This window comes from Mus caroli, unplaced genomic scaffold (genome assembly GCF_978045245.1).
Source record: "Mus caroli unplaced genomic scaffold, Mus_caroli_1 scaffold_11, whole genome shotgun sequence".
NCBI lineage: Eukaryota > Metazoa > Chordata > Mammalia > Rodentia > Muridae > Mus > Mus caroli.
The window spans coordinates 97,868,536-97,889,477 of record NW_028227266.1 but is presented as its reverse complement, the minus strand read 5'-3'; the positions used below and the strand labels follow the sequence as shown (position 1 = coordinate 97,889,477).

General features: G+C 42.3%; 1 protein-coding gene across 2 annotated transcripts in view; it reads left to right on the top strand.

Moving 5' to 3' along the window:
• The window catches only part of Pik3cb (phosphatidylinositol-4,5-bisphosphate 3-kinase catalytic subunit beta), a 103,836-nt gene that overhangs the window by 47,759 nt on the left and 35,135 nt on the right, over positions 1–20,942 (top strand). For both annotated transcript variants that reach the window (XM_021171807.2, XM_029481349.2), the window contains exons 6-9: positions 405–584; positions 3,401–3,571; positions 4,691–4,768; positions 20,423–20,674. In XM_021171807.2, coding sequence (XP_021027466.1) covers positions 405–584; positions 3,401–3,571; positions 4,691–4,768; positions 20,423–20,674 — 681 coding nt within the window. The remainder of the gene's footprint in view (positions 1–404; positions 585–3,400; positions 3,572–4,690; positions 4,769–20,422; positions 20,675–20,942) is intronic.

The window sequence follows — 20,942 nt, the reverse complement described above, 5'->3', positions numbered from 1 at the left end:
GCATAAAGAAAAAAATGTTATATATATCACATTTGTTTTATTTTCATAAAACTCGGAGTCTCCTCGGGTAATATATTTTTTAAATGACCAGTAAATATTTCTATTAGCAAAGACTCCAAACCAAAGAATAAGCCTAGTATCCAAAGTATTCAGGCTGGCCCAGAACTCCTGAGCCTCTGGCTCTACTGCCTAAACTCCGGGACTATAGGAGAATGCCACTATACCCAGCAACTTTAGCTGAATAGTAATCTTACCTTCGGAGCGGAGCTGTGATTCTCAGAATGCAATAACGTTACTTCTAAATTATCAGTGTGTAAATGTTTAGCATATAGAACATTTGAGCACACTTGTGTTTTCCCGGCAAATATAAAATGTATCACACTTTCTGCCTTCCCTCTTTTTAGGATGTATTTAGTTTTCAAGTGTCTCCCAATTTGAATCCTATAAAAATAAATGAATTGGCAATTCAGAAACGCCTCACTATTCGTGGGAAGGAAGATGAAGCTAGCCCCTGTGACTATGTGTTACAGGTCAGTGGGAGAGTGGAGTATGTGTTTGGCGATCATCCACTAATTCAGTTTCAGGTATGTATAGTGACTGACTGTGTACATAGACACCTTTACCTTCCAGATCTTTAAGGAAGTGCCTGTAGCTGACTGACCATTTGGAACCTACAGAAAACTTTACAGAATTATATAATAAACATCTGTTACTGGACCCTGCTCCTAGGTGATCCTTACTAAAGTTTTGGCAAGTCTCTTTTTCCTCGCAGTTCTGTTTGCTTTGGACAGTGATTGCACGTGTGAGTTTGTCTGCGTTCTTGCACTCTGCTAGTGGGTTAGTTCAGTGCTTCACATTATTTTCCTGCAGCATGGGATTCTAACTGTGTTATGTATAGCTGCTTATTAGTTTTTTATAAACATATTTGAGAGTTATATTCTGGAGGAAGTGTAAAAAAAAACCAACAACCCTACTTGTTGAAATAGATACTTACAAGCATCTCATAGAAAAAGTAAAGGTTTTTAAAGGGCGACTTAGCAGTAAAGGTGATTACTGAGCCCTGCTGAGATTGAGTCTGTTCCCAGGAACTGCTGAAAAGGTGGACAGAAAGGACGGACTCCACTGAGTTGTCCTCTCACCTCCACAGCCCCCACACATGCATTACACACACGCACACAGACATGCGCGCGCGCGCGCACACACACACACACACACACACACACACACACACACACACACACTAATAATACCTTTTAAAAAGAAAAGGATTCTTTTAGTTTTTTGTTTCTGTTGTTGTTTCTGGGTATTGAGCCCAGGCCCTTCTGTAATTTGAGCATGTGCTTTTCCCACTATCTTATTACCTCGAGATTTCTTCACCAGAAGGTTTGGGTTTGTCATCAAGGAACTTAAAAAATACTGTATTGATTTGGAAACTGAAAGGTGGTTGTTATAGGAGCAGTAACTGAAAAGGGGCCAAGCTACATACAGATCAGTAGAACAGTTTAAAGCCTAGGGTAGGTGGGTTAGTTGGTTGGTTGGTTGGTTGGTTGGATTCTGTTCCATTTTGTGGTAGTGTTAGGTTTTTGAGACCAAGGTTCCACTCTATAGCCCACAGGGATATAATCCTGCTCCAGCCTCCAGCTATTGAGCTACACACATGAGTTAGCTCTTGTCAGGAGTGTGGAGGGGCCACATATTGAGTGATGTCTGTATGAAAAGAAAGTTTTGAAGCCAGGTGTAGCAGTGTGTTCATGCTCCTAGCAGTGGAGAGGCAGAGGCAAGAGGTCTGGAGTCAACAACCAGACCAGGCTATTCGATCCCTTATTTCAAGTGTCCAAAGAGAAAACAGGTTGAGATGCATTTAACAGGTAACAGAATTTTATACTGTCTTGTCTGCTAAGGTTGTGGCGTGTCCTCTTGTTCAGGAGGAGACCTAGGATAGGACAGCTTATGTGCACAGCTTTGGGGTAGCGAGCAATTGAGCTCTGGCTGAGCAGGAAGAAAGCAAAAGTTTGAGGTGAGCAACCTGGAGGCCCTTCTTCTCCTCCCGGTCTGTCGTCTTGTACAAGACATCCTCCATCAGGCTAGCACAGAGCAAGCTGGATCAAGCGTTGGATCTATAGAAGGAGTTTATTTTCAGAAATTCATGAGATTTATACATATATATTTGTAATCTTAAAAGTAGGAATGGATCTTTGTTTGTTTTTTAATTTATCTTTTGTGGAGCCTCCTGGTTTTATGAAAATAAAACATTAGACTGAAAGACCGGAAGGTCTTTCCTGGGTAAACTGCTGGTAGTGCTTGCCTAGAATCCTGTGCTGCAAAAGGGCCACGTCAAGCATCCTCTGGAGTGAACCACGTAAGCCATTCCTGGCTGATTGGCCAGCATGTAACTTGGGCATCAGATATATAGATTTATATATAGATTCATATTTGGGTCTAAGAGATACGAGGTGTGTAAGTTAGCCCTTCTGCTTTTCATGGCCACAACCTGTGAAATGGAACTTGGTCTCTTGAAGACTATTATTAAGAATAACCACAATGTAAGTATCTCTCTCCATTCCTAGGTAATTGGGTACTCAGTTAACAGTGGCTGTTTTATGTGGGTTTTTGCTGTTGATGGCTTGTTTGATGATAACAATTGGACAGGGTCTCTTGCACCTGCTAGGCAATGATCTGAATTCCATCCTTGGTCCGTAGTCTTCAGAGACAGGGCCTCTTGCTCATACTGAGCAATGATCTGAATTCCATCCTTGGTCCGTAGTCTTCAGAGACAGGGCCTCTTGCTCATACTGAGCTGAGCTACTGTTTCCTTACGCTGACCTCAAGCTTGTGGCCCCTGGGTTTAGTTTCCTAGCAGTACACCACAAGGATGCATCAGCGTGCTGTGCTGTGCTGTGCTGTGACTTTATAACGCTTTCACTTGTTCTGTGTGTAGTTGTGTGCACCAGAGTGTGCTTATGGAGGTCAGGGAACAACTTTTGGGAGTAGTTTCTCTCCTGCTACCATAGGTCAGGGCTGAACATGAGTCATCAGACTTGGTGACATGGTGACTAGTGCCTTTCCCTGCTGAGCCAGCTCACCGACTCCTGTGTTGTAGTACTTTTACATTTATTATTATATTATGTGTATGGGAGTTTTGCCCTCGTGAACGTATGTGCACCATGCATATGTAGTGCCTACAGAGGCCAGAGGTGGTTGCAGGATTCCCTGGAGCATCCAGGGGCTGCTGCCTCTCCAGATTTCCTGTGTTGTGACTTTAAATGATTATATTCTTGATACTAAGTTGAGTAACATATACCTATACTGTACATGTAATGTAGTGCTGTTCATATTAATTTTCTTTGTTGATTTAAATGATGCCTATAAATCTCTACCCTCGCCTCTCTTGCTACTACAGTACATCCGGAATTGTGTGATGAATAGAACCCTGCCCCACTTCATCCTTGTGGAATGTTGTAAGATCAAGAAAATGTATGAACAAGAAATGATTGCCATAGAGGCTGCCATCAACCGAAACTCATCCAACCTTCCTCTCCCTTTACCACCAAAGAAAACACGAGTTATTTCTGTAAGTTTCCTGTGTCGGCCTTTGGTAACCCCCAAACCATGTGATTTTCAGTTGTGTGCTCAGTCTCAGACCTGTTTCCTTTGCTCACTTCTCCTTCTGTGAAAATCAACATCTTTGCCAAAAGCTCATCACCATTTACTTGAAAAATAGCCTTCTCCTGCATGGTATTTTTAGTGCCCCCCTCACCAAATACTATCAGGTTAGACATTATACTTTATCAGCTTGAGACACAGAACACAAGATATCTGAATAGGCAGTCTATTTCTATGTTGTTTCTTTTTCTCAGTCTTGCTTGTGCTCTGGTTGCCAACTTGAGGCTTAGAAATCCCCAGCAGTGTATCTCATTTCTTTTCTTTTTCTTTTTGTAAAAGATTTTTATTTATTTTATGTATATGAGTACACTGTCACTGTCTTCAGACACCAGAAGGGGGCATCAGATCTCATTAGAGGTGGTTGTGAGCCATCATGGGTTGCTGGGAATTGAACCTCTGGAAGAGCAGTCAGTGCTCTTAACCACTGAGCCAGCTTTCCAGCCCAGCATATTTCATTTCTATCAGCTTAACCTTTTAGGACAGTTTTGGGGTGACTATGGCAGTTAAAACCTGTGTTCCATTGTAGGTTCAGGCTGGCGGCATGGAACTCGTTTAGACCCAAGGCAATCATAATCATCCTGTCTCAGTTTCCTGTGTTCTGGAACTACAGATGGGTTCTAACACGTCCCCCTGCCCTCTGCCTGCCTCTCCCTCACTTCACTTACATATCCTGAGTCATAGTTCACTGGGGAACTCAACACTATGTAGGAACCTGCGGGCAGGAGCTGATGCTGTCCATGAAGGGGTTCTTACTCCCCATGGCTTGCTCAGCCTGCCTTCCTGTAGAATCCATGGCCACCAGCCCAGGGGCAGCACTACCTACAATGGCCTGGACCTTTCTACAGCAATCTAGAAAAAGCACCACAGGCTTGCCTACAGCCAGATCCTATGGAAACATTTTCCTGACTGAGGTTTCTTCCTCAGATGACTGTAGTTTTGGTCAGGGTGGCATGCGTAGCCCCCCAGCTGTCATGTCTTTGTCACGCCTTCCACTGAACGTCTCTGTGTTTATTTTGTTCTTTTGCAGCATATCTGGGACAACAACAACCCTTTCCAAATTATCTTGGTAAAAGGAAATAAGCTTAATACAGAAGAAACTGTGAAAGTGAGTACTTTTGTAAGAGTTGAATGATCTTGAGTACTTATTTGTATAATTCATGAACTCTATGATATCATTTGTAAGAGTCTGGCAGCTTGTTGTAAAACTATTGAGCATTGGATCTGTTTTGCTTTTTTGTTTTGTTTTGTTTTTTGTTTTTTGAGACAGGGTTTCTCTGTATAGCCCTGGCTGTCCTGGAAGTAACTCTGTAGACCAGGCTGGCCTTGAACTCAGAAATCTGCCTGCCTCTGCCTCCCAAATGCTGGGATTAAAATTATGTGCCACCACTGCCCAGCTTTTCTTCCTCTTTTTAAAGACAGTTTTTGCGTGTAATCCTGGCTGTCCTCCTAGAGTCTGCTTTTCTTCCCCCCACCCCCACCCCCTATTTTTTTGAGACAGGCTCTCATGTAGGTCAGGTTGGCCTAAAACTTATTCTTGCAAAAAAGATAACCTTGCTTGGACTCCTACTATTCTTCGGCCTCCTACCTGCCAGGCACTGGGATTATAGGCATAGGCCACCATACCCTGCTTTGATTGTTTCTCCAATTTAAAAAGTATGTCACAGGATAAGAGAGATGGCTCAGTGTCAGAGGACCCAGATTCAGCAGCTAACAACCACCTGTAACTCTAGTTCTAGATTACCCAATACACTCTCTGACTTCTGTGGACTCCTGTGTATTCATGGTGTGCTTGAATTCACATAGGCACATACATGAGCATGTGTGAGTTCACACATGTACATATGTGCATACACACATAACCACCCACATGCACAGAAACAAAAACTTTTGTAAAAAAGTGTCTCATGACTTACAACACAGCATTGTAAGGATGGAGAGAGAAGATGTTCATCTTCCCTTGTCACCTTCTTGCCATCAGGAGGAAGTTTAACTCAAGCCTTGTCACTGTCCTTTGTGTTTAAGCTGATGCAAAACCCACACAGGATAGGCAGCAAGAGTGGGGTGTGTTTGCTTTGTCTCTTGAGTGTTGCTAATGAATAATTTATTTTATTCATCTTTAAGTACATCTTAGACATTCCTGTGGATTAGCAAATAGTCAGTAGAGTTCCTTAAAGGGTTTCATTCTTAAAAGCAGAAACCAAACATAGTGGTAGAATGTGGTGTTGTGGGCCTATAATCCCAGCCCTTACAGGAGGACCAAGAATTTAAGGCACTCTGGAAGGACATGTGGACAGAGTTTGTATAGTCAGGTCCTTCAGGAGTTTCCTTACAGATACAGAATGTATGTATGTACAGGTGGGGCTGTATCCTTGCTCCTCCCCTCTGAGGCTACTGTGTGACTTCCAAAACTTTTATCAGTTCTTGATTTTGGTATTGGTTGTTTTCTGCCTCTGTTGGGGGTTGATCCTGGGCCTTGCATACAGTGAGCAAGCCCCCATTGCTGAGCAGGTCGTTATTTCTTTAAAACTTTACTACACTTTATTTACCGATCATGTGTGTCAGTGCACACACACCTGCACCATGGCATGTGTGTGAAGTCAGAGGGTGACTTGGTCACACATTGCTTTTCTCCTTCCACCGTGGATCCCAGAGGTCATTGTGCTTAGCCGCAGACACCACTGCCCGCTGAGCCATCTTGCTGGCCCAGTTCTTTGCTGCTTTTGTGGTTCTTTCTTATTATTTAATAGTGACAGCTCTTTTCTTTCATTCAGTTTCTTCTTCCAGAAGATTAATCAAGCGTTCAGTATGTGTTTTATTTTTCTGCAGCACATTATCCACCACTTCTTTGTTAGTGGAAGAATGAGTCCTTAGCATCTTAGGTTCACAGCTTTGTTGTTTTCCATCAGCTGGAGATTGGTTGTGGAGAGAAGAAATGACATGCTACTTAATATGTGTTTCCCCACCTACCCCACCCCCCTGTCTGTCTGATTCTCTTGTCCTCCCATCTCATGATATCATAGAATAAGTTAAAGAGAAGCAATGACATATTTCCTGCAGATGCAGATTGCTAGAAAGGTTAGGTGCTCTAGCCCGTGTTAATAAAAAGTAAAAAACAAAAGAGCAACACTTTGCATCTTTCCCAGCCTTTTCTTTTCTGACTCCCTTGGCTGAGATGTGCATTACAAACAGAAGAGGCAGGTGTGTGAATGCCCGAGGGTTTCCTGTAACAACGGCTAAGAGAGGATCACCGTGCATGCTTGCATGTGACTATTGACATGTATCATAGATACATCAGAACACACAGATGTATTTGGCGACTTACTAGGAAGATCTGTCTTGAATGGTTTTGGAAGTATACAATGGCACGTCAGGATCTGCAAAGTTGACAAGCTGAAGACACAAGGGAGCCAGTGGTTTAGTTCTTGTCCAAGTCAGAAAGGCTGAGAACCCCACAATGTTCACGACTCATGAACACGATCGTGTCTGAAGTCTGGCTAAAGACCCCAGAGAGTCAGCGTTTCAGTCCCAGTCGTATGGCATGAGAAGAACATGTCTTTACAAGTTACAAGACTTAATAGTTAGTCTGTAGGTTTTCATTTTTGCTCATGAAAACTACTGGACAACATTTTTTCTTTTGGAGGCTGGGCCAGGCAGGAGTCTTACACTGTAACACAGGAACTTGCAGAAGTCTTCCCACCTCTTACAGCCTCACCATTAATTAGAAGCATGTATTACCTGACTGACTTACTTTCTGACGTGCAGTGCCTCTCATTTGTATCAGGATAGTGTTGGCCCAGATGGTGTGAAAAGGGCTGGGCTGGAGTTCAATGGAATGACCTGCCTGGCGTGTGCAGGTACGAGGATAAGTGGACAGATGGGTGGGTGAGTAGGAATTGCTTTGTACATGGGTCGACAATGGTCAGATGCATAAAGTGGAGGGAGAATTCTTCCTTGTCTATTTTCTTTTCTTTAATTTTGTTGTTTTGTTTGCTTGTTTTTGTTTTTTTAAGTTAGGGTTTCTCTGTGAGCTCTGGCTGTACTAGAACTCCATCCATCTGTTGACCTAGTTGGCTTCAAACTTAGAGATTCTCTTCCCGTTGCCTCTTGAGTATTGGGATTAAAGGCATACACCATCATAGCCATAAATTTTTAAAAAAAAATTTAAATATATGTATGTATGATGTCACATGTGTCCCAGCTCTCTAAGAGACCAGAGGTATTGAACCCCTTGGAGCTGGAGTTACAGGCCATGGTGAGCCACCCTGCTTGGGTGCTGATGATGTAATTCAAGTCCTTTGGAACTGCAGCAAGTGCTCTTACCCACGGACCCATCTTTCCATCCCACCTACCTTGTCTGTTTTCTCAATAAAGTAATGTGTGGTAATTTTTCTTGCTTAAATGTTTGAGAGAATTTACTTCAGACTATCTCATCCTTGATTTTTCTTTGTGGGAAGGGTGGTGGTAGCACACGCCTTTAATCCCAGCACTGGGAAGGCAAAGGCAGGCAGATCTCTGTGCATTGAGACCAGTTTGGTCTTGATTGAGTTTCTCAGATAGCCAGGGCTACACAGAGAAAACTTGTCAAGGAAAGGAAAGGAAAGGAAAGGAAAGGAAAGGGAAAAGAAGGGAAAAGAAGGGAAAAGAAGGGAAAAGAAGGGAAAAGAAGGGAAAAGGGAAAAAAGTCTTGGTTTGCTGTTATATTTCCTTAATCCCAGCACTTGGTAGACAGAGGCAGGAGGATCTGTATGAGTTGGAGGCCAGCCTGGTCTCATAGCAAGTTCTAGGCAAACCAAAGAAAGAAAAGAAAACTGGACTGGGCTAGAGAGTTCCATTCCCAGCAGCAACACTGAGCGGCTGTGTTCACATTGGCCTGTAACTCTGGCTCCTAGGGGATCTGACACCTTTGTTCTCCATAGCTTCCCACACTCAACACGCTCATGAGACAAACACATAATTAACAAAATTTCATCTTTAACACTTAACAACAAATAAAAGGGGTGGGCTAGATGTCTCAGCAGATGACTGCCTTTGCCACTCGACTTGAGCTTGACTCCCAGAGCCCATGTATGTGTGGGCAGGAGAGAACTGACTCCTGTAGGCTTCCCTCTGGCCTGCACGAATGCATGCATACGTACAAAGTAAATGCATAAAGAAACACATGTAATACGAAAATTTAAAACATTTGTTTATGTACATGCATACACACACATATACATATTGTCACAAGTTAATTTAGAAATTTTAAATTTTCTAAGTTTCTTCAGGCTATGTAAGTAGTAAAATTTTGTATATTTTTTTTGTGCCCATTTTGGTAATTTTTATCTTTCGGCGAAGTACCTACTGATCTACAGGATGCTCCCCCAAACTTTCCTATTTTTGTTTGTTTGGCTTTGAGACAGGGTTTCACTCTGTCTCATCAGCTTTGGCTGTTCTGGAACTCACTTTGTAGACCAGAATATAGCCACCACTTATTTGTGTGTGTGTGTGTTTGTGCACGCATGTGTGTGCACGCGAGTGAGCGAGCAAATGTCACATGCTCATGCGAGTATGTGTAAGCCCTGGTATGTATGTAGGTGCCCAAGGAGACCTGAAGAGGTGGTTATGCGCCGCCCTTTTCAGGTGCTAGGAACCAAGGCTGGCCTTCTGGAAAAGCAGTGCGTCCTCTCAGCCTGAGGAGTCGTTTGAGCTGTAGAATCCCTTTAAAGAATCACCAGCTAGGCCAGGCTCAATGAAGAGAGTGTCCTTCTGTGACGTCAGTTCTTTGGAGTAGCACATGTAATCCCCAGAGTGCAGTCCTCTCGAGCTGCTCCGGGATGATTCACTGCACTCTGTGCTCCAGCTTCCTGCTCAGTCGTGGCCCAGTTCTGTGTTTTTTCATCTTTTGTGTGTACATAGCTTTGTTTGTTTTTTGTGATAGTGTCTCATGTGGTCCAGGCTCATTTCAACCTCACTCACAGCCAAGGATGACCTCAGACTTTTGATCCTCCTGTCTCCCAAATGCTGGGGTTATAGGCATATGCTGCCACACATATGTGTGTCTTATGTACACATGTTGCCAGACATGTATGTCTTATGTAGGCATGTGCTGCCATGAAATCAGCACATGCCTTAGTTCACTTGCTCATGGTACAGAAGATCACATTAGGCAGTTGAAGCTTAGAGAGAAGCCAGGAGCTACCCTAGTTGGAAAGACCTTAGCTTCAGTCTCCTTGTTATTTTTCTCTATTAAATTAATTTTTTTCTTTTATCTATTTTGCGTATTTGAGTGTAGTCACTTGGTGTTTGTGTGGAGGTCAGGATAACTGGGAAATTGGTAGGTTCTCTCCTTCCTCTGTGGGAAGCGCTTTACCCCCTGAGCCATTGGCCAGCTCTGTTAGTTTCTTCTCATTTACTTTAGTGTCTAACTAGGCAGCAGTGGCAGCAGTATCTGGGTTAGCTTTCAGGATGGGCTGAATCCTAAATCTAAAGCTAGTTTTCTTTCCATTAGAGGTGTTGTAATCCCAAGAGTATGGGACATCATTACACCCCTTTCTCCCTGCTTCTTGTGAACAGAAAATGCTTAGTGTAGCTTACACAAAGTACACATGTATAAAACCCCAACTTTCTGGTTGGATGAGAAAGATCTTGGAGTTACAGTAAATTACTTGTAAGATTACAGAATAAGCAGAGTTTGGAAAGTACAGTTAACTTTCATATGCTGTTCATCTTATTCCTTGACTGTGCATGTGAGGACCTCTGCCTTCATTCTCAGACTGGTTGCTATGTGCACATGCACAGTAGCCCTACACAAGCACTGAAGGTACTGGAGCTGTAACTGACTGAGAAGGCTCATTGAGGTACCTCAGATAAAAAGGCAGGGCTCCGCATTGGGTGTGCACCCAATCCAGTATTTCATTACTAATAGACTGTCTGAGGTACAATTCAGAAGCAGTTGGCGTACAAAAAACTAAGAAAACTCCAGGTTGTATGGACAGTGACAGTCATCAAATGGAATGCTGACGTGATGCAGGTGTCACAGAGACAGAATATGTAAAGGAAGAAAGACTCAGCTGAGAAACCAAAGCTAAACCTGTATGATGACACACTTATATTACTTGAGAGATGAGGCAGGATGATATCCAGGCCAGCCTGGGCTATATAGCCTAACATCTCTCCAAAACAAACAAAAACTGGAATCCAGAAGCTAAGAGGCATGGTGGCTCTTGTCTATAATCCTAGCACTTGGGGGGTAGAGGCAGATAAATCGAGAATTGAAGGTCATCTTCTAATGCATATAGTAAGTTGAATTCTAGACTACCCTGGGATATTGGAAACAAGCCAAAAATCCCAAACCTAAAGATTACAGTCTATTATATATAAATTAACTAATTTGGTTGCAGAATGGTGTCAAGAAGGAAATGTTAGTGAACTTAAAGAGGAGAACCAAGAGTGATGTGCAGAGTGCTGTGGGTTTCAAGGACCCACGAGTGAGGCAGTTCCAGGAGGTCTGACAGGATCATAGTCTGGGTCTCAGGAAGGAAAGAGAAGGGTACAATTCAGAAACACATGCTACCTGAAGAAGTAATCACGGGAAACCCTTTCATATTGGCAAAGGGTCTCAGCGCACAGATTCCAGAGGCTGGCTGTGCTACCCTAACCTGACACAGGCGTATTCTGCATTACATGTAGGCATTCATCACAATACCTCCTAGCCTTGTGATGTGGCAATCCTAATCAATTAAAATATGTGTAAGTAGAAAGATAAGCTCTATCCGTTTGTCTTCCTTCTTTATTGTTTGGGACACTAAATACTTTGTGTGGTGAGTTTGCACATTTAATGTACCCATCATCAACACCACCACATGCCTGGGTAGTTTTCCTCTCTAAGTCAGAACAAAGCTTCCCTTGACAGATTGTGATGTAACAAATTAATATGTGATCTCTGGCACTGAGCTTGCAAAGCCCATGTCATTTCCTGAACAACAGGAGAATCCTAATTATGGTGAGCAAGTTGGGCAGTGTGAGGGTAGGACATCATGTAGCTCAGGCTGGCTTTGAACTCTCTCTCTTCCCTCTGTCACATGTCAAGTGCTGGAATCATGAGAGCATCACTGTATCTGACTGGAAGATCTTTTAGTATACAAATTGACCCAGTCCCTAGTTCTGAGAGAAATTCCAAAACTCTTCGTGTCTGTGTAGTGGTTGAAGAGTTTCATCTTGTTCTGTTGATTTTGTTTTTAAATTAATGAGTTTACCGGTAGCTTAAAAACCCCTAACCCTACATAGCTGTAGGATAAGGGCTGGTTATCAGAGGAACCACTAATGGGGGCTAAATCCTGGTCTCACCTGGTGACCACAAGATGAGGCAAGAGACTAGAGACCAGCGTAATGATCAGTGGCCAGTGATTAATTATTCATGCCTACTTTGAACTCTTAATCAAATTTCTCTAACAAGGTAGGTGTGGAGTTGGTGCAGCAGTTAAGAGACTACCTGCTCTTTTACAGGACCCAGCTTTGGTTCCCAGACCCCACATGGCAGTTCATGACTGTCTTAACTGCATTCCAGGGGGTCTGGTGCCGTCTTTTGGCCTCTGCAAACACCTGACATTCATACAGTGTGCTTACATACATACAAGGAAATACACTCATGCATATGAATTCAAAAACAAAACTATAGTAGCTGGAGAGATGGCTCAGTGGTTAAGAAAACTGCCTGTGGGCTGGTGCGATGGCTCAGTGGTTAAGAGCACCCACAAACTGCTCTTCCAAAGGTCTTGGGTTCAAATCCCAGCAACCACATGGTGGCTCACAATCACCTGTAACAAAAATCTGATGCCCTCTTCTGGAGTGTCTGAAGACAGCTACAGTGTACACACATATAATAAATAAATAAATGAATAAATAAATAAATAAATCTTAAAAAAAAAAAGAAAGAAAACTGCCTGCTGTTCCAGAGTGCCAGGGTTCAATTTCCAACACCTAGATAGCAGCTAATAACCACTTGTGACTCTAATTCCAGGGACACACAGACTTATGTGCAGGCAAAACATCTACACATATAAAATTAAATTTAATTTAAAAACAACAAAAATTCTTAGCTCGTAGTTCACATGGACTCTGGGTTGGTCACTACATCATCAGCTGTTCATCCCTGTCCTTTTTAATAGCTACTAAAATAAACCAGTGGTTTTGCTTCCTGTAGTTCATGGCCCATTACACTGAATTACTGGATTTGGAGGCAGGGTTGTGGGACCCCTCAGTTCATTTCCAATTGATCAGAAGTTTTGAGACCTGAAACTTGAATGCTGCACTGAAGTGGGGAGAAGGCTTGTGGCCTAAGGCTATAGTCAGTGTCTCTCTCTCTGTACAGGGGATGCAGAAGTTTGTTGGTGTAGAATTTGCCCTGCAGACCAGGCTAAATTCACAGAGACCCTCCTGCATCTGCGTCCTGAGTGTTGAGATTATAGGCATTCTGTCTTGTTTTGTTTTTAAGCTATTGTTAATTAATATTTATTTAGCACATATATGGTGGGTGCTTGTTTTAATTTCGTAGTGACCGTGCAGATCACAGAGCATGTGTGGTTGTAGAGCTCAGGCTCTCTTTCATCAACAGAACCTTGGAAAACGTTCATTGTTAAAGTCATCATTTACTGAGTGGATTCTATTTCTGAATTAAGTTCCGTGCATAGAAGCTAACAAGTACATAACATTTTAAGGACACAGGAGTAAGAAATACCATGTCTATAATAAATCCCCACGTGACCGATTCTTGTCTTCCATGTGCCTTACTAGTGATTTATCTAGTCACATTTCAGAAATAGTTTGTGGGACTCTCATGTTTTGACTTTTTAAAACATAATGAGAATATTCAGTTTACAAATAACAAAAGTTTTGGTAGGTGTGGGGATTTAGCTCAGTTGGTAGAGAGCTTTCCTGCCATGCACAAAGGTGGGTTCAACCCCCAGCCCTGCATAACCAGGTATGATGGAGCGCACATGTAATCCTCTCACCTCATGGGGACAAGAAGATCATACGGAGTCGGGCGTGGTGGTCACGCCTTTAATCCCAGCACTTGGGAGGCAGAGGCAGGCGGATTTCTGAGTTCGAGGACAGCTTGGTCTACAAAGTGAGTTGCAGGACAGCCAGGGCTACACAGAGAAACCCTGTCTCAAAAAACAAAAAAAAAGAAGAAGATCACACGGTCATGCTTCTGTGCAGAACATCACGGCCAGGCTGAGCTGCATGAGACACTGTCTCTAAAGAAAACGTAGATATGCATGTGTGCATGTGATTAACTGCTTGATGGGCCAACAAACAAAGGGAAAACTTAGTTATGATATTCATAATGTCATAAAATAAACGCAGTCTTTTATGAGCTAGCAGTTGATGATACTGTCAGTTGAAAACAAGTATGTTTAGTGAGTCATTATGAAGCAGATACGCTGGGTGATATGCTAAGTGAATTAGTGTATTAGTGTAATGTGTAAAGCCATGTCTTTCCCTTGGTAGATTTAGTGTGGTTGGCAGTGCAGTGGAATGGAATCATTCTTGGAGACCCCAGCCTGATCCAGGCAAGCCTCTCGGCTGTGTGGTAGTTTTATTTTATTTGAATTTTCCAAACAAATATATCATGTGTCCTTTGAAAACTGTGTGTGTGTGTGTGTGTGTGTGTCTGTCTGTCTGTCTGTCTGTCTGTCTGTCTGTGCTGGGCTTACGGTAGGATTAGGCGGAAGACACTCTGCTCTGCAGGGTGGAGTAGAGCATGACTGTGGTCTCAGCACTTGGAAGGAGGCAGGAAGCTCAGGAGTTCAAAGAAAATATAAAGAGGTCTGGAGACGTAGCTCGGTGGTTAAAGGCACTGGCTGCTCTTATAAAGGACCGGAGTTCTGTTCCCAGCACTCACATGGTAGATGACACCATCTTTAGCTCCAATTCCAGTGATCTGACACCTCACATATATGCAGGCAAAATACTCCTAACCTAAGCATTAAGTAAAATGAATAAATATGAAAAATCTATTTTTTAAAAGATTTATTTATTTATTTTATGTATGTATGTAGTTGTATAGATGATTGTGAGCCTTCATGTGGTTGTTGGGAATTGAATATTTAGGACCTCTGCTCACTCGGGTTGGCCCACTCACTCAGTCCCTGCTTGCTCCAGCCCAGAGATTTATTTATTTATTATTATATATAAGTACACTGCAGCTGTCTTCAGACACACCAGAAGAGGACATTAGATCTTATTTCGGATGGTTGTGAGCCACCATTTGGTTACTGGGATTTGAACTCAGGATCTTCGGAAGAGCAGTCTGAGCCATCTCACCAGCCCCCCAAAAAATCTATTTTAAAAAGGGAGTAATTAAGGAAATAAAAGTTTTGTGAGTTCAGGGTAGATTTAAAGTCCTCCTTGGGCACAGAGTTCCTAACTAGGGGTTACAGTGAGCAGATGGTCCATGGTACCCACTCTTTATGCCTTTATGGAGATGTACGTGTGCTGTCTTCAGGAGCCATGAAAACATCTGATTTTCAGATTTCAAGCTCTGCTATCCCATTGCAGTGTACCACTCCCAAATGACTTTATTCTTTTATTAACAATGCTGTGTCTCTGCTTGTTAAGGATCAAAACCTGATTTTTATATTAGGTACATAAATTTGATTGTAATATTTTAAAAAATACCTCAACTAATAATGAGATACTGTCTCATTGATCTAATATGCTACAACTTCTAAATTGAATTGATTACAGAAGGTATCCTGTCATGTCAAGATACCATCAAGTAACAGAAAACCTCTCTAAGAAAGATAGTTTAACAGGCTTTGGAAACATTTGTAACTTACTGACTGTGACTCTGGCTCATCTTATGAGAGTAAAAGGCCTGTAGTATTGATGAGTGAGGGCGAGATAAAGAGTGGCCCCCCCAGTGCTTAATTAATAGCTTCTCACTTGACACTGCTCCGTCAGCCCTAGACTGAGCAAACAGTAATTAGATTGGTCTCAGAGTGTGAGAGGAGGGGAGATAGGTGCTTGGGGAGTTCTGGTGAAGTGAGGCAAATATCTGCTGAAATATGTGTTAGCTGGGAAACAGGTCATGAAGTTGCAGTCTCCCCTAGGAAGTGTTGGAGTGAGCTGTCACAGCAGGTGGCTAAAGGCTGTGGTGGGCATGAGGCCGACACACTTGCTATCAAGCCTGGCTCCCTGAGTTCCATCTTTGTGACTCACATGAGAGAGGAGAGTCAGCGTCCACTGATTCTGTATGCATGCTCCCACACATACATTTGTGCACACACAGAGTAAATAAGATATAAAAACATGAGATGGGAGAATTAGTGATTTGTAGGTACTAGGATGTAGGAGAAGACAAAATCAAAATGTGACTAGACTTCCAGGACAGAGAAAGCAGGTAGTGCCAGGAATTTTGGAGCCAAGGAATTCAGAAGCTAGACAGCTTGTTAGCTTCCTCCCTCATGTTTTCTGTCACCCCAACTCCAAAAAGATGGACCAGTCTTCTTTTCTTTTTCTTTTTTGTTTTGTTTTGTTTTTAGACAGGGTTTCTCTGTAGCTCTGGTTGTCCTGGAACTCACTCTGTAGACCAGGCTGGCCTCGAACTCAGAAATCCACCTGCCTCTGCCTCCCAAGTGCTGGAATTAAAGGTAGATTTATCTACCATATGCCACCACTGCCCGGCTTAGGAACAGTCTTCTTAAAGATTGGTTTATTTATTGGCACAGGATCTCACTGTGTAGCTGTGGTTGGCCTGGAACTTGCTATGTAGGGTAGGCTAGCCTTGAACTCACAAAGATCTACCTCCCTCTACCCACCAAGTTCTGGGATTAAAGATATATGCCATTATACCTGGCAGATTTATTTTATGTTTAATTCACTGTGTGTGGTGTATGCACATGAGTGCAGCTGCCTGTGGAGGCCAGGAGAACGTGTCAGGTCATTGGAGCTGGAGTTCCAGGACCATGGGTGCTGGGAACTGAACTTGACTCTGTCTTCTGTAAGAACAGATGTCCTCTTAACTGCTCTCTGTCTAGCTCCAGATGTTTTCCTGAGGTGAGTAGACTGGGGCTCAATTCTTCCATCTCTTGATTCTGTTGTTTGCATCCAAGTACAGAGACTGTACCTTCAACCTCATTTATTGCATTCTGTACATGTGTCTGTCTGTCTGCTTTTCTCTGTGTGTCTGTACATGTATGTGTATGGGTGTGTGTGTACATGTGCACTTGTTTGTGTATGTGCACACAGGTGCAGACCAGAAGTCAAACATGTTCCTTAGGAAAAAAAACTACCTCTAAAAATATCCATCCATCTATCCTTCTGTCCTTCCATCAGTCCATCTGTCCGTCTGTCTATCCATTGTATGTTTGCACATATATGTTTGTATTTCAGAAGACAACTTATGGGACTTTCTCCTTCCACTGATGGGCCTTAGGGGTCAGGAATGGTATCAGCGCACCTTTACCTTTGCTGAACTATTCATTACACTGGTCCTAAATAAGGTTTTCAGTTTTAAAAGTCTTTAACCATTTTAAATGCTTCCTAGAATATTAATTTAGAAATATTTAAAAGATAGCGAAAGTAAAATCAAAGGTCATTTAGGGGTTGACAGTCACCAATATTCCTGGCATCCAACTATAAATTACTTTTATTCATGTTTTTTCCAGAACATGGTCACAGCGCAAATATGCTTTTAACAGTAATTGAGTTATTCCATTCTTCATTTAAGATTCTACTGTAGATACATTCTAATAAATTTTTGGTGGATTGAAAGTGAAAGGTGTCTAAATGGATGCTGATGCTATCCTTAGTGTGGTAGAAAAGATCAATGATTATGGAAGGAAGGCTTGTTGCGTTTGGAGACCTGCCTGCCGATAAGCTTGTGATGCTGAGAGAGTTTCTCATGGGAAGGAACAGAGGAGCCATGGCAGAGGCCTGGGGAGTTGGAGCAAGGTGGACCAGCATTTGAATGGTCAGCCTGGAATATGTGACAACCTACTGTAGCAAATAATATTACTATAAATGTAATCAGTAAATTAATACTTTATCTTAGCTAGTACCCCAGTAATTACACAGAGAGACCAAGATTTATTTAATGAAGCTTTACTGCACAATACTGGGCAGTCATTGATTTATTTTAATCCTCTAGGCTAATTGGGCTACCTCCCAGGCAAAATCCTCGAGATACTTGCATTTTAGTATTGGTCTGGCTTTCTGGGCTTCAGGTGTATTTCCATGATGTCTCCCCTCTCCCTCCTTGTGGCTGAATCTACCTTTCTCCTCTCTTTCCCCTCCCCGGCTGATGGAAGTTCCACTCGATTCTCTCTTTTGCTCAGTCATTGGCTGATTTTTTTATTGTATTTTTTATTGACAAGGCCAAGAATAAATGGTAAGTGCTGCTTACACAAACTTGAGACAGGAGGTTCCTGACATAAGCATTTCAATGCCGGTGTCCTAAGTGAAATGAGGGCAGAGAAGCCAACATTGGAATCATACAAGGATAATCTTTACACTAAATGCTATACCTTCAATCTCTGTCAAAAAGAATTAAATCCCATATATGATTATTTAATGAGTAAACATGTGTCATATTACATAGACAGGGCTATGAACTTGTCTTCAAGTCTGTGGTGCTGCCCCGCTTGATACCTATCTGTTGGGCGTTGTGTCCATGCAGGGCTCCTCCTGGGAGGCCTTGCTGCACTAAGCAGGTCTGCTGGCCGCTGCTGCTTCTCCACCATATAGAGCTGTTTTTATTTCTACTTTTGCTCCTCACTATTTTTTGATTTTTTTTTTTAAGTTTTGTTTTGGTTTGGTTTAGGTTTTTTTGGTTTTTTTGTTTGTTTGTTTTTTTAGTTTTTTTAGTTTTTTTCCAGACAAAGTTTCTCTGTGTAGCCGTGGCTGTCCTGGAATTCACTCTATAGACCAAGCTGGCCTCGAACTCAGAAATCCACCTGCCTCTGCCTCCCGAGTGCTGGGATTAAAGGCGTGTGCCACTACTGCCCGGCTTTGTGGTTTTTTTGGTTTTTGTTTTTGTTGTTTGTTTTTTGTTTTTTTTGAGACAGGGTTTTTCTGTAGTCCTGGCTGTCCTGGAACTTTATATACCAAGCTGGCCTCCAGAGACCTACCTGGCCCCACCACCCGAGTGCAGGGAGATTTTATTAAGGATTTGAGTTTCATCATGAATGTTGGGAGAGAGAAAGTCAGAAGTGCCCAGATACTGAGTAGAGGCTCCTCAGAGGAGAGCGCATCACTCTTCCGAGGTGCATCCCTGGAGCTACTGGCCAGTCAAGCTGAATTAATAAGGTCTAGCTTACCCAGAGAACTCATCTTTAAAAGTACAATGGACAGTGAAAGAGGAAGAGGAAACTTCCCAGTGTAGGCCTCTTCCTCTCGCTGCACACACGTGAGCACACATGCATGCACACACATCTTTTTACAAGGGACTGGATGAAGTTAATTCATTTTCATTTCTTGTGGCATTTCTTGTGCTGGCAAGTAGTTCTTGTATGCCGTGTCAGGGTGCTACTAAAGATACAGGAGCAAAGGGTAAACAGAGATGTTCATTTTAATTTATACACAGTGCTGACAATCAAACTGGAGGCTCTGTGCATGCTAGGCAAGTAGTCTGTCACCTAAGCTACATCCCTGGCACTAGTAAATCTTACTAGACATTTCTCATTTGCTCTGCATTGTCCTGTGTGTGATCCTCGGCGTGAGTGTACGTAAGGTAGAATGTCTTTAGATACTCGGCGTATTTGTACATAAGGTAGAATGTCTTTAGATACTCGGCGTGATTGTACATAATGTAGAATGTCTTTAGATACTCGGCGTGATTGTACATAAGGTAGAATGTCTTTAGATACTCGGCGTGATTGTACATAAGGTAGAATGTCTTTAGATACTCGGCGTATTTGTACATAATGTAGAATGTCTTTAGATACTCGGCGTGATTGTACATAAGGTAGAATGTCTTTAGATACTCGGCGTGATTGTACATAAGGTAGAATGTCTTTAGATACTCGGCGTGATTGTACATAATGTAGAATGTCTTTAGATACTCGGCGTGATTGTACATAAGGTAGAATGTCTTTAGATACTCGGCGTGATTGTACATAAGGTAGAATGTCTTTAGATACTCGGCGTGATTGTACATAATGTAGAATGTCTTTAGATACTCGGCGTGATTGTACATAAGGTAGAATGTCTTTAGATACTCGGCGTGATTGTACATAAGGTAGAATGTCTTTAGATACTCGGCGTGATTGTACATAATGTAGAATGTCTTTAGATACTCGGCGTGATTGTACATAAGGTAGAATGTCTTTAGATACTCGGCGTGATTGTACATAATGTAGAATGTCTTTAGATACTCGGCGTGATTGTACATAAGGTAGAATGTCTTTAGATGCCTGATAGCAGATGATAACCCACTCATAAGTTATTCTTTCTTTTGTTTGGATAGGTTTTCTGAGATAGTCTCACATTGTCCATCCTGGTCTCAAAGTTGCTGTGTAGCTGAGGCTAGCCTTAACCCTTTTCTCTAGTTCCATTCCTCCATGGAGAACACTGGTGTTTTGACCAGTATTGGCTGCTGTAGCTGCTCCACTTACTAAGGGAAAGGCAGATTACCTCAGCATTGTGTATTGAGTGCTCTCTGATGTCTGTAGGTGACTATCCCAACTGTTGTTGTTGCATGGCTCTGCCGTGTCCTCATTGTCCTTGAGTGGGTTCCTCAGGATGCAATACTCAAGATGGTTCTCTTCCCCCATCACAGGTTCATGTCCGAGCTGGGCTTTTTCACGGAACCGAGCTCCTGTGTAAAACTGTCGTAAGCTCAGAGATATCAGGAAAGAACGACCATATTTGGAATGAACAACTGGAATTTGATATTAATATTTGCGACTTACCAAGAATGGCTCGATTATGTTTTGCTGTTTATGCAGTTTTGGATAAAGTAAAAACGAAGAAATCAACAAAAACTATTAATCCCTCTAAGTATCAAACCATCAGGAAAGCCGGGAAAGTGGTAATAAAATAATAACCAGAAAATTATTTATATAATGGGAAATTTTAAGGCTCTGGGATAATTGACTAACAAGTTAAATCATTTCGTGTGACTTGAACTCTAAGAACTAATTTCAAGAAGATAATGAGTTTCCGAGTTCGTGTCAATTTTATGTTCTTTTCTCAAATCTATTTGAAGAGATTTCATGATACAGATGCATAAAACCATAGGGTGGCCCAGAACTCATCCTGCATGTAGCTCAGGCTGGCCTTGAAGCCACTGTGACACC